General features: G+C 43.3%; 1 protein-coding gene across 1 annotated transcript in view; it reads right to left on the bottom strand.

Moving 5' to 3' along the window:
• Positions 1-13,661, bottom strand: part of mical2b (microtubule associated monooxygenase, calponin and LIM domain containing 2b) — a 141,732-nt gene that overhangs the window by 85,166 nt on the left and 42,905 nt on the right. The window contains exons 2-3 of the mRNA XM_056282368.1: positions 8,311-8,713; positions 3,051-3,258 (exon numbers count right to left, since the gene is read on the bottom strand). Coding sequence (XP_056138343.1) covers positions 3,051-3,258; positions 8,311-8,574 — 472 coding nt within the window. The 5' untranslated portion in view covers positions 8,575-8,713. The remainder of the gene's footprint in view (positions 1-3,050; positions 3,259-8,310; positions 8,714-13,661) is intronic.

Genomic DNA, 13,661 nt, shown 5'->3' with positions numbered 1-13,661 from the left:
TTTGTTTGGGGGTTGACTCAGACTGGGTAGAAGACTGTTACTGACCGACTGACTGACTGACTGACTGACTGACTATATGACCATGACCAAGATTAATGTGTTCAAGAGTGACCTTGTTAGGGGAAGCCATTCTTCGGCAACAATTAAGGGGGAGCAGAATAAAGGAGCACTCCTGGGGTCATGCGGTGTATTGGACAGAGGAGCTGCCAGTCTAACTGAAACCTTGTCTCTTGCCTCTCCTTTCCAGTCAGTTCCATTCGGTTCTGGTTGTGTGTTCAAATTACACAGCACTCTTACAGTCATGTGGTGTATGGGACACGAGAATTGCAGTAAAGAGATCTCTATTGTCTCTCATACTTTGACTCCGGTTCATCACATTGGTGTCAGATGTGGGCTTTAGCGAAAGAGTGGAGAGGGAGATCCAGAGACTGAGTGGGACAACGAGCAACAAACCCTTTGGCACTTCGGAAACCTGGTGTGGCAAATTTTGGAGCCCAACAGAGATGTAAGTTTTCCAGCCCAACCTGATGGCTCCAGTGCACCATGGCTTCACCGTCCCTTGGAGGACCAGAGTACCAGCACCTAGGTGTGAATGCTTCCTGCTACCATTTATCATCCCCTAGAGGCCAGTGCCAGGGAGTGAACATTTCCCGCCTCTGTCGCTCGCCCCCTGGAGGCCAGGAGGAACAGCACCAGAGAGCAGCTTCCTGCCACTATCGATCGCCCCCTGGAGGACCAGCGCCAGAGTGCAAATGCCACCTGATGTTGGTTGGTGGCTATTATCGCTAATTCGGTCACGCCGGCTCGCCACAACAATAAATTAATTAATTAATTAATTGTGTGTGTGTGTGTGTGTGTGTGGTGTGGGTTCTGCTGAATATCTAAGTTGTATACCAAGTGCACCATGAACATTTTTAAGCAGTACACTTCCTCATAGCCAGACTAGATCATATCAGACAGATTCCAAACTCTTAACTGGTTGGATGCCTTTTCATCCCTAAATATATATCGTTTCATATGGACTGTTACATTATACGTGGTATGATAAAGTATTAAAACACACAAGGGCAGACAAATAAAACACTCACTCACTTTCATTTCTTTTTGTGTATGCAAGTACATGAAAGACAGGACAATAAATTGTTCCTGATCCTGATTAAAACGTCAATAGATACAAAGTGCAGTCAATATATGGTGAAATATATTATATATTATATCCATAGGTCCCCAGCTGGAGTATGTTTGGTTGATTTCCACCATTAGCTGTGGGCCGTGGCTGGACTGGTAGCTGAGGTACAGTCAGCAGTATTTGTCATTGACAGGGGATATTAATACATGACACAGTTGCTAAAGCTGGAGAGGAGAGGGGCCAGTGGAAATATCCCAGTAAGGAGTCATATGCACAAGAAACAAACAAAGCAAATCAGGCCGCTGGAAAAAAAACACTCGGGTTGCAGAGACACACAGCCATAAAATGCTATGTGAAACGCTATCCCTGTTGTGCCATGGTCATTTACATAGACAGGAAAAGAGGGAGATGCTTATTATGAGAGCAGCTCTGGGTTTTTGTCCTCAGTCACATTTACGCCAACAGCAGTGGCTGGGATGCATGGCAGGAGGATTTACATACATCTACACTGGTCCAGAGTAGTTTGCATGTTATCTGCTCCACAGTCACACAAAGATTCAGCACTACTTGACCTTTTTTACTCAACAGGTGTTATTGCACAAATCTGCAGGAACGACCTCCCACACATGGCTGCTACAGAGGAGAATAGGAAGAGGGAGAAGTTCAGTTTCAGTCAGTTTCCCCTTCCTGTTCTCACACCGGCCGAGGCTGAAATGTCACTCCTCATGCGCGGTGAAAATAATACCTCACTTCTTTATGTCAGAACACACTATTCTGATGTACTGCCATCCTAGGAGAGGATTTACCTTTCAGGTTTGCAAATGTCAATTCTACCATTATTGCTTTCCATGGGGCTCAAAGATGATATGGGCTGGTCATGAGCTGCTTAGCTGACCATCCACATGAACTTTATACTCATTTTACAAAAGATATCCAGTGCGAGTGTGAGAGTACACTGCATAAAAAGCAGGTAAAAAAAGGTTTAGCTTTTGTCAAACTATGCTGTTTTCTTCATTAAAATACAGCAGGGTCCATTTGAAGAAACCATTAGATGATGAATGTCCTTAATGTTCACATACTTCTTCTGTTCCTCAGAGCATGCCCTTCTCAATGTTAATGCATCCATATTTCAGATTAGTGTGGGTTTTCTTATACTTCAGTGTTCTGTCTCTGACCACCAATGCATCCTGGTAACAGGTAAGGGATAAGCCAATCGGAGGAGGTCTTCTATTCAAAATTAATGACTGATGTGAGGCGAGGAACCTTGCAGCAGCGAAGGTCATTATGTTTCCCCCTTTTTCTCCCCAATTGTACCCGTCCAATTACCCCACTCTACAGAGCCGTCCCAGTCACTGCTCCACCCCCTATGACAATCTGAGGAGGACTCCAGATCCCACGTCTCCTCCGATACATGTGGAGTCGCCAGTCGCTTCTTTTCACCTGACAGTGAGGAGTTTCGCCAGGGGGATGTAGCGCATGGGAGGAGCACGCTATTCCCCCCAGTACCCCCTCCCCCCTGAACAAGTGCCCCGACTGACCAGAGGAGGCGCTAGTGCAGCGACCAGGACACATACCCACATCCAGCTTCCCACCTGCAGACACGGCCAATTGTGTCTGTAGGGACACCCGACCAAGCCAGTGGTAACATGGGGATTCGAACCGCCGATCCTCGTGTTGGTAGGAAACGGAATAGACTGCTATGCTACCTGGACACCCAGAAAATGATAATTTAAAATTATTTTATTGGCCAACGATCTTCCAGACTTCTTTATGAATATTTAACTTGCTATCATTAGCTTACAAAAGCTTCATGCGTCACATTAATTTAAGATGGAATCAGTGATGACCGCAGAATGCTTTAACTGACCAGTCAGAATTCAGTATTCAACGTAGCCTTGTAATGATGGAGGTTAATACTCACTGATGTGGTCGATGGAGCCAGCGCAGAATTTACCATAGAACTTCTTGGCCCCGAGCCCTTTGAGGTCATGGATGGTGTAGGGCCAGAGGTGGAGCACGTTATTCCTAGAGAAGGTATCTCTCTTCTCTATCACCAGCACCTGACAGCCCAGCAGGGCCAGCTCAATGGCTGTCCGCAGACCACACGGACCCCCGCCAATTATAAGACACTGCACAAGGTTTTGAGAGAGAGAAAGAGGAGGACAAGCTAAGAAATCGGAGTGGAGATGGACAACAGGGTGGAGAGAGATATTAGACATCATTACCTTTATTACCTTTCCTGAATGATAATAGATTATTAATATTACCTTTATTAATGGAAAAGAATCGCACATGATATAAAAATTCTATAATTTTCACGAGAGCGACTGGGTCAAAGAAACACTTTAGTTGGTACAACACAAACAGTGCTCCCCCTCTCTCCCCATTTTTCTCCCCAATTTTACCCGGCTTATTACCCCACTCTTCCAAGCTGTCCCAGTCACTGCTCCACCCCCTCTGCTGTTCCAGGGAGGGTTGCAGACTACCACATGTCTCCTCCAATACATGTGGAGACACCAGCCGCTTCTTTTCACCTGACAGTGAGGAGTTTCACCAGGGGGATGTAGCGCGTGGGAGGATCATGCTACCCCCCCCCCCCCGAGCAAGGTTCCCCCGAACGACCAGAGGAGGAGCTAGTGCAGCGACCAGGACACATACCCACATCCGGCTTCCCACCCGCATACATGGCCAACTGTGTTTGTAGGGATATCCGACCAAGCCGGAGGTAACACGGGGATTCGAACCGATGATCCCCGTGTTGGTACACAATGGAATAGACTGCCACGCTACCCGGACACCCAAAGCAGTGCTTTTTAAGAGGGGGAGAGACTTTTAATATCCTTAATGTTTGGTGTCCAACATCCAAGAATATATTTCATGTCTCCTATTCATTATGACACCAGAGAAAATGTGCCTGCAGTGATGCTGAACAGTCATGTACCATCACCACAATGACGCCAAACACATCCCACTGAGAATGATATACTTATCTCACTACCATTATACCCCAACAGGACACTTGCCCCGTGTATCACGCTTCACAACTTAACATGTATCACACTTCACAACTTAACATGTACCACACTTCACAAGCATGTATTAATACATGTTACAGCAACCATGTTAATTAGAAATAAGGGAAATGCGATACTCTTACTCTCATTACTATGATATGTACTTTCCTTTATTCCCATGCCATTATGTTGCAGTTCCTGTCAGAGTTTACATTTCATTTACAGAAATAATACTGGCCCCTCCACCGAGCCGCGAATGCAGCTCGAAATTTTTAGGTTACTGTGTCAGTCCATACAGAAAGGTTTGTTTTTGTGTTTGTGTTACTGCATGTGTAACAGTACACCATGGGAATCACTATCTCTCTCACTCACTGTGTGTGTGTGTGTGTGTGTGTGTGTGTGTGTGTGTGTGTGTGTGTGTGTGTGTGTGTGTGTGTGTGTGTGTGTGTGTGTGTGTGTATGTAGGTCTGTATCATTCGATGAATGTGCTGGCACAGATTTTGTTGGTCTGCGTTGTCCAGCTGCATCCATGACCTCCATCAAGCATGAATTCTGAGGATTTCTCTCAAGAACAGAAACTGACCTGGGCTCCACTAATGAAAGAGTCACAGGAACAGGCCAATCACAGTGAAAAGAGAAAAGTCAGAAGTATAGGAGACTAGATGTTGTGTTGATGCTGTGTCCCGACAATTGTCCTGAGAACGGAGACCCACACTGTGTTGTCCAGTCTGCGCAGCTCGACCATCACACTGGTCACCCACCAGAACATAACTTCCACCACACCACTGACCCTTATTATAAAATTATATAATTATAGTTGTAAAATTAATATTTGCTTTTTTTCCCTTCTCTTTGGATTTTCCCCCCTTTTTCTCCCCAATTGTACCCGTCCAATTACCCCACTCTTCAGAGCCGTCCCAGTCACTGCTCCACCCCCTCTGACAACCTGAGGAGGACTCCAGACTACCACATGCCTCCTCCAATACATGTGGAGTCGCCCGCTGCTTCTTTTCACCTGACAGTGATGAGTTTCACCAGGGGGGCGTAGCACATGGGAGGATCACGCTATTCCCCCCAGTTCCCCTTCCCCCCCGAACACGCACCCCAGCTGACCAGAGGAGGCACTAGCACAGCGACCAAGACACATACCCACATCCGGCTTCTCCCCCGCAGACACGGCCAATTGTGTCTGTAGGGACGCCCGACCAAGCCAGAGGTAACACGAATATTTGCTTTTTTGTCTCCACAAGTGTTTTTCAATTTACGTAAGGGGCTCCAGGTCATTTCCTGATGCATTTTCGAGCAGGACAGCCAGGAAGAGGAACAACTGCAGATCTCTGAGGGAAGTTGTAGGGTAAAGAGGCCCAGTGACACGTTACATTATTGTTATGGCAAATCTGCTACATGCTTGTGTAACCCACATGATTACATGTACCCTGTGACATATGTAAGTTCCACGAGTAGCCTCTAGGAGGCACACGAGCTACAGAGTTTAAACCATACAAACAACCGTCAACAATAGAGAAGAGAAATACGGATATTTAGAAATACGGACAACTTTGACTATGGATACTTGAATTATTGATATTTGAGCTACAGGACATTTGAACTACGACAAAAAAGATCCCTCCCACGAAGCTTCCTTGGTGAGCCGCTAGCCAAAGCTAAAAAGTAAACAGCTTTCTGTGTTCCATGTAATCATAGCCATTTACGTAGGATATCTTGATTTTATCGAAAGACAGATGATCTCCTGTTGAAGGAAGAAGGAAGACTCTTTTCTCTTGTGTTTTGTACGCTGCTGGAATCCTGGTGAGATAAGAGTTTAAAATCTTGAAATCTAAAGACTGACAATTTTCCATTGGTTGCTAAGCTAAGCTAACTCAGCTAAAACGTATATCTATGATCCTTAGCAGTTCCCATATGATTCAGAGCTTTAAAACCAGTCAGGACACCCGGTCCATGGGGTTTATTTGATGTAGGAATGTTAGACATTTTAATATAATAATATGCTTGTTGTTAAAAAAAACTGTAAGCTCCAGTTGCCACTAGCCACCGAGCCAACTCGGGCTACATGGCATCCATGGAACCCATAGCAGCCAGCTAGACGTGAATTCACATTGATAGTGCCGCAGCCTGGCTGCGATGACATTGTTTTTAACTGTTCTTACAGCAATAGGCTGTTGTCATTCAGCCGCATATTAGTTATATGTAGGAAATGATTTAATTCTGAGAATTGACTCTAGATTTGGGTATTTTTATTTTGTTTGTAATTGTTTGATAGAGATTGCAATTAATAAGGAATCTGTACAATTTTGTGCAGACTGTTTTTTTTAGTACCCCGAACAACCCCCCTTGCTACACCTTTTGGAACCCTTGGATACCCCCTTTGGATTGCCCCCATCATCGCCCTGGATTTGGATTCATCATCATTGCCTCTACATTAACTTGCCCCTGTGATTGTGGTAGGATCTGGACATTGCACCTTGCACAGATTGGAAGACTGAATCATTCCCCCTTTTCTTTTCTTTATTATTTTCTTTGAGTGCACTCATACTTTATTTTGGATTATTTTCTTTAATCTGTTAGTGTAGAATATGGCTGCATAAGTAATATATTAGAAGGGTATAAAATAGAATATAGAATATAGATAGATATAGACAATAAATAGAATATTAGGAAGAACTTTTAAAAAGTATAATAGAGTAAAATATATATACATATATAACACATCTAATTTAGTATTGATATTGAAGTAACTTTACTTTGAACTGTTGAAATAAATTGGTTTTTTTATTGTAAACTATACCCACGAGTGTGTGTGTTGTCTTTGGGGTCAGTACTAGAATCTGGTCTAGAAAAAAACCTACACCAATCTCCACTGAACTTAGACATTAGACTGTAAACTGTCCCTGCGCAAGCATAGGCCCATTCCCCTGTCGTGCAGGTTACACTTGCAAAATTATATATGCTACCAAATGTTTCATAAGTCTGCTGTGCCCTAAAGTGTGGACACCCCTTCATCTTACCAACAAGAAAATCAAAACAACAGAAAGGGATGATAGGTAGTAAGACCTCAGAAAGGGGTCTGGGGGAGATCAGTAGTGAAAACTGACTCATAGGATACATTTATAATAACAAGCAATAGAATCTGAAAAGGTCACACCGTTACATGTGACTTAAAGCAAATTTGGGTTGTGTGACTGACTGTACCTTTCCGATCATTGTGTAACAAATTCAACTAAACATGTTACATATATAACCAAACAGTACAATATTAAGAACACGCATTAATAAATAAGCCCAGTCTAAGTTCCTGTGACATGTGAAACTATCCCTCAGGCTACAATGAGCTGGCAAGTTGTATTAACCACCTCTGAGTTGCAGGACACATGAGACACACACGAAGACGGAACAAAACACAAAACAGAAAGAGGATACAATAAATAGGTAAAGGAAACAAACGCCATCAGTATATGGAAATGGGAAGAGAGAGCAGTCAGCTTTATCGCATCATATCTTCAAATCGCCACTTGGTGTGCCATTTGTCTAAATCTAAAAGGGAAACCTATTCAGACACACTATTGCAATGAGCATTTTGATTAGACTCACATCAATGTTATAAAAATACATATTTTTTTAAAATGTATTTATTAATGAAATGAGATAATCAGTAGTGACATTTTGGCCAAAGCTTTTCTCGGTCTTTCTTTGCAGGCATCTAGTGTGTTTTGGCTTTCAACTTTACACAAATAGGGATGCACTGATATCACATTTTCACTGCTGATACCGATTCCAAGTTCCGAGCGCCAATCTGATCCATTACTTTTGTTGAATAGTACAGTTGTAGACCATAAATTTGACAAAATAATTGTGATAGAATCTTTTTTGTCTGCACCATTAAAGAAATACCAGTAAATGCAGTAAATCAAGCCATTTTGCTTTCATTTATGACACGTTACTCATGGCTTTTGGCGGATTTGAAAAGTCTCCAATACAGATGTTCCATTTTATCCTGTATCGACCCCATACCCAATACCTGTATATGTGTGTGTGTGTGTGTGTGTGTGTGTGTGTGTGTGTGTGTGTGTGTGTGTGTGTGTGTGTGTGTGTGTGTGTGTGTGTGTGTGTGTGTGTGTGTGTGTGTGTGTGTAAAGAGGACTCCCTTACCCGGGTACCCTGGCAGGCTTCACCATGGTTGTACACCTTATTCCCTGCTCTCTTGTCCAGTTTGGTCCACAGGGCCTTGACCTTCCAAGAACTAATGGCACTCTTCAAGGAACTGTAGAAGTTTCTGTAATCCAGAGGATCCAGGTCCATCTGCCTGCAGAGGATACTGAATGCTTGGAGGGTTCCTTTACAGGTGGACGCCTGGACAAAGTTCTCAAACAGCTGACTAGCCTGTGCCGTCGACTCATCCTCCGTCTCACCCATAGTCTCCAATATTACAGTCTTGAACTACTTTGTTCTTCTCCTTCCTTTTCCGATGTCTGGGTCCTCCCTCTCTACCTCTAGTGGTCCAATGTTAATGGTCAGTCTATGATATGGCTTGAGTTGCCATGCTCAGTTGGCTCTGAAAGAGAGAAGAGGCAAAACTTTAAGACAATGATAAAAAAAAAACAGAACTTCAAGTGATCATGCATTTGGTCATTCTGTTACACATGTGAGTCACTCTACATCAAATAACTGTCCAAGTGAAAAAAAAAAACAATCCATTGTCTCAGCTGAGTAGATGGGCAGTGGTATGTTGTCTTTCACTAAGCTGGACCAATTTAGCACGTGTGCACTATCAAATGAAGGACACGTTCCCAAATGAAAGGAATGTCTGTAGCTTGCACTGAAAATAAACTGCAGAGGACAACTTGTCACCCCACACAGCATAAGGGTCACATGTCTTACATTCTATATGTAGTCCCCAGGGAGACAAATAATGGTTTCCCTATTGGTTGCACTGCACATATTGTTTGGCCATCCATCTTGACATAACAAATAACTTTGCTGAGCTCAAAGGGACCTCAGTTAAGAGTACACAATTTATTTTTCCACTGGAAAAAGTATTTTCTCCTTCCAGCTAGCGGAATGCCAGATAGTATTATGATGATGTGTGAACATGCATAGGTTCAACTGAGAGGTCACAGGGAAAACAAGACTCACATACTGTAGTTGCAGAAACACAGAAAGAAAGAAAGTGCTAACAGATGCATTCATACAATAATAAGTTTATACATGCATTAAAAAGACATGCATAAGCAGCTGTCTGGTGAGCCATGGGGATGCAGAAACACTGCTCTTGAGACCAGCCGATTTACAGTGTTACTGAAGAAACAGCTTAATCTCTGACCTCATTGATCAGTGCACATGAGAAAGGTCTCATGAGAAAGGGATAACCAGTAACAATAGAAGACAGCTTCCCTGTTGTTTCTATCACCTACAATCCCAATCTCTGCCAGGTTTCCTTATTCCTTCTGCCATCTAACTGATTTAGCACAAGAGCAAAAACAAGCAAAGATATGAAAGATTCAAATTCATCATTCTTTCATCCTGAACATTGACTGCATAATATGAGCTACACCTCAAAGTAGACCATCAGAACATTGTCAGATTTTGTGGCCTGCTGCCATCAGTCGGAGTGGTGCCAGTTCAATGAAGGTGTGGATGCCGCCTTTGAAACAACAGACAAGGGTGATGCAGACCAGAGGCTCCAGATAATGAGAACTGTAATAATGAGCATCGTTTCGGAAAGGTTTGGGATCAAGGAACAGCGGGCCGCCAAGACTACTGTAATGCCAAACCAACAGGAAGTTAAGACTGCCCAACTTAGACAAGAGCGGAGGACACTCAAGAGCCAGTACAGGTAGGCAAGTGAGGAAAAGGAGGCAGCCTTGTCAGAACTTCGAGGCATGGTAAGGGAAAGGCTAATCCCCCTTCGATGCGCTGATTGGCACAGGAAGAGGAGCAAGGAAAAGGCCCACAAGTGCACTGCCTTAATTGCAAATAAATCTGGATTTACGAAAAAGCTGCTGGGGCAGAAATGCAATGATCACCTGTCATGCCCTAAGGAAGAGATCAACTGCCACATTAGCAACACGTACAGTGACAGCATGAGAGAGTAAGACCTTTGCCACTGCGCATCCCTTATATCCCCACCCGAACCCAGCACCCTGTTCAATATCAATGAACCCACACTGAAAGAGATCAAGGAGGTCATCAAGTCGGCCAGAACTTCTTCAGCCCTAGGCTCGAGTGATGTGCTGTACAAGGTCTTCAAAAGGTGCCCCAGGTTTCTGGAATACCTTTGGAAGATCTACAGGGTGATCTGGGGGGGGGGGGTGCCGCAGCAATGGCGATATGCAGAAGGCGTGTGGATTCCTAAGGAGGAGAACGCAAGCAACATCAAGCAATTTAGGGATGATTTCACCCCTCAGTGTGGAATGTAAGATCTTCTTCAAGACTGTTGCAAATTGCCTCAAGGGATTTCTCCAGAAGAACTCCTATATAGACACCTTGGTGCAGAAGGAAGGAGTCCCTGGTGTTCCAGGATGCTGCAAAGGCTAAGCAGCATTGCCCTTTACAGGCATAACACCAAGCTCCAGCTTCCTCTCAGCAGTCTGGCTGAGAAGTTAAAGGTCACCCAAGCCAGAGAAGTCCTGCTCTACTGAGATTTCCCTGACACCAAGGTTTCCTCTGTGGGTATTGAGGTCAGAACAGGAGGGAAGTAGCACGTGCAGGAGGCAGTTGAGCAGGCTGAGGCAAGGTTGTGGCACATTATCCTGATGGACAACGTGGCGACTGGTTGGGCTGGGCTCGGGAGCAACCTAAGACCTTGCTACAATAATTGCGAACATCTTGAAAGCTGCTGAAAAGGCTTCCCATTGGCTCTGGGTGAAGAGGAGTGATGTAAGGCAAAATGTGCTATCTGGACACAAGTCGGGGCTTGATCATCCCCGGCTGGGTCACTTGGGCGAGGGCGTCTGATGTTACGACCCAAAACACCTGATGACTCAGGGTTCATTACTGACGTGTTCAGGTTGCACCACTGGTGAGTCAAAGAACTGTGAACAATTAACAACTTAAGGTAAAATACTAGAGAACAAAGGCTCATCTGTCATGTTATTCTGAGAGACTGTCTTTGTGGGCTAATGAAATTTCGTTTGTGCTTTAGCATCCAAGTCAACTTTGTTTCTGGTAGTGCCAACAGTCACAATAAAACAGGAAATTAATTTGGATGTGTGTCCACAAACCCACTCACCGTCAGTAGAGAAGATTGAGATTTTTTTTCCCCTCTGCTTGGTATTACCAACAGAGTATTATTTTAGGGGAGAATTCGTCATACTTTAAAATCTATACGGATTAGTCCACAATCTGAGAAATGACCATTTTTGATGTCAAATGGATTTACAGGCTGAGTGTCATACAGTGCTTACTCTGCCTTTGCAGTACTTGGCCAAATCATGACCAGGATATCAGAAGATTCCATGAGTATTTCATGTATATCAAGCCTGTTGATACTGTGTTACACTGGGTGGACTGTGTTGTTGGCTGTGTTTTTTTTCTTCTTTTTTTTTTTTTGCTTTATGCTCCATTTTTGGAGGTTTTTGGTGGTGTTGTTTTTGGAGGTTTTTGGATATGTGTTTTTTTCCTTTGTGTTGCACTGCTGTGGGCTGGGGGAAACAATATTTTGTATCTTTTGTGTACGTAGTACATAAGACGAAATGACAAACAAATTGTTCCTGGTTCCTGGTGGCAAGCTTAGCATATCATAAATATGCTAAGCTTGAAATGCTTAAGATAACATATCTCTATGTTACATTTTGCAGACTATGTTACATTTTGCAGTATCAAGCCCACCCCTCTTTAAGCCCTTCAGTGTTATTCTCACTGCCACAAGCATATCCTCAAAGACCTGAGTAGGTATACCTTCTCTCACACAAACAATAAGGTACTGCATGCACATGCACACACACAAATATATATAACACACATCCGGTTTCCACTAGGCTTGAAACAGAGTCTTGATCAATGAACCACCAGAACAGCTGGATATGTGTGTATTTGTCTTCATAATAGATGACCAAGGCCCTCTGTGAACACAACGCACACCCATACATACATGTTTCCTAGGTGTGTGGAAATGCACTTTTACATTCAGCCTAAACAAGAGTGAGATCTGACTGGTCCTGCTCCAGCCAGGGGACTCATCCCCACTCCCAAGGTCAGTTTTTCCCCGTCGGCATTTGAGTGGCCCAGAGGGGGTCTCAGATCTCAGATACCTGCTACATAAGAGTTTGGCAGCAAACAGTTACCTCTCTCAATTACTACTCTCAATACACACACACACACACACACACACACACACACACACACACACACACACACACACACACACACACACACACACACACACACACACACACAGTCTTGATACAAAGTTTCCAAACCCTTGTTTGTTGTCTCCTAGGTATACGGAATAGTGTTCTAAAATGGTACTTGACCTCTCCCGGTCAAATTCCATGTAGACCATTTGATTGCTATGTATACATGTGTGGTTAATATTTTGTATATTTTGTGATGTGTTCAAGAAAGCTTTACTCTGACATGCCCCAAAAATCTTCTTTTTTTCCCCTCAGCATAAAGGCTTGAGAATATTTGTCCTAGATTATTCCTTCATTTGATCCATGTCCTTATTTTAAAAACATTTGGAACTAGGGGCTAGGGAGCTAAAATGAGCAAGGAACAAGGAGCTTAGCCTTTGGAGTCATTTGATTCTAGAGAAGATCCACATACCAGCTCAGATACTAGTGTGATACATCTGTCCTGATAACCCATGTCTCTGACCACCAATTTGACCTTAAACACTAACCCACAAAGTGGAGAGAGAAGGAACATGACTGGTGAATCCCACACATACACAATGCAATCATGCCAAGGAAAAGCCTTTATGCATGCTCAATAATCCAGGTAAGAAAATCACAGAAAGTTGAATCATTTCATCTGGATACACCGTTTATCGGGAGAAACGTTCCATTAGTGACTTCTTCAGTCTCAACTGACTGCAGATATCCCCACCCTTATAAACAATACAGGGGCATAATGACCCAAACCGACAATCAGTTTCATATGCAATTTACCATGACCATAGGCCATGTGTACTATTATTCACATAGGACTGGGGAATTGTTGCAATCACAACATTGTAAAATGGCAACAGATGTACTCTGAGATTAATTATCTTGTTTTAAAAGTTATTTACTAGTTTCTATCTTTGAATTCATGGTATATTCTTAAATGGATCATGAATATGTCTTTTATGCCTCAATTAGTCAGGGAATCTTACAATTGAGTAATTTATTGTTAAAACAAGCTACATTAGCTAGAGTAGAAATTTGTACCATTCTTTTTCACAAAAATAACTTGTTTCAAGATTCAGTGACACTGTGGCAGGATGAGGAAAAAACACAGGAGACGAAGGCGAGTTTGCTGTTTGTTCCTCAGCTCCAAAACCAAACTACAGCAGGAACAAC

This window comes from Lampris incognitus, chromosome 6, assembly GCF_029633865.1.
Source record: "Lampris incognitus isolate fLamInc1 chromosome 6, fLamInc1.hap2, whole genome shotgun sequence".
NCBI lineage: Eukaryota > Metazoa > Chordata > Actinopteri > Lampriformes > Lampridae > Lampris > Lampris incognitus.
This window is presented reverse-complemented; position numbering and strand designations above follow the sequence as displayed.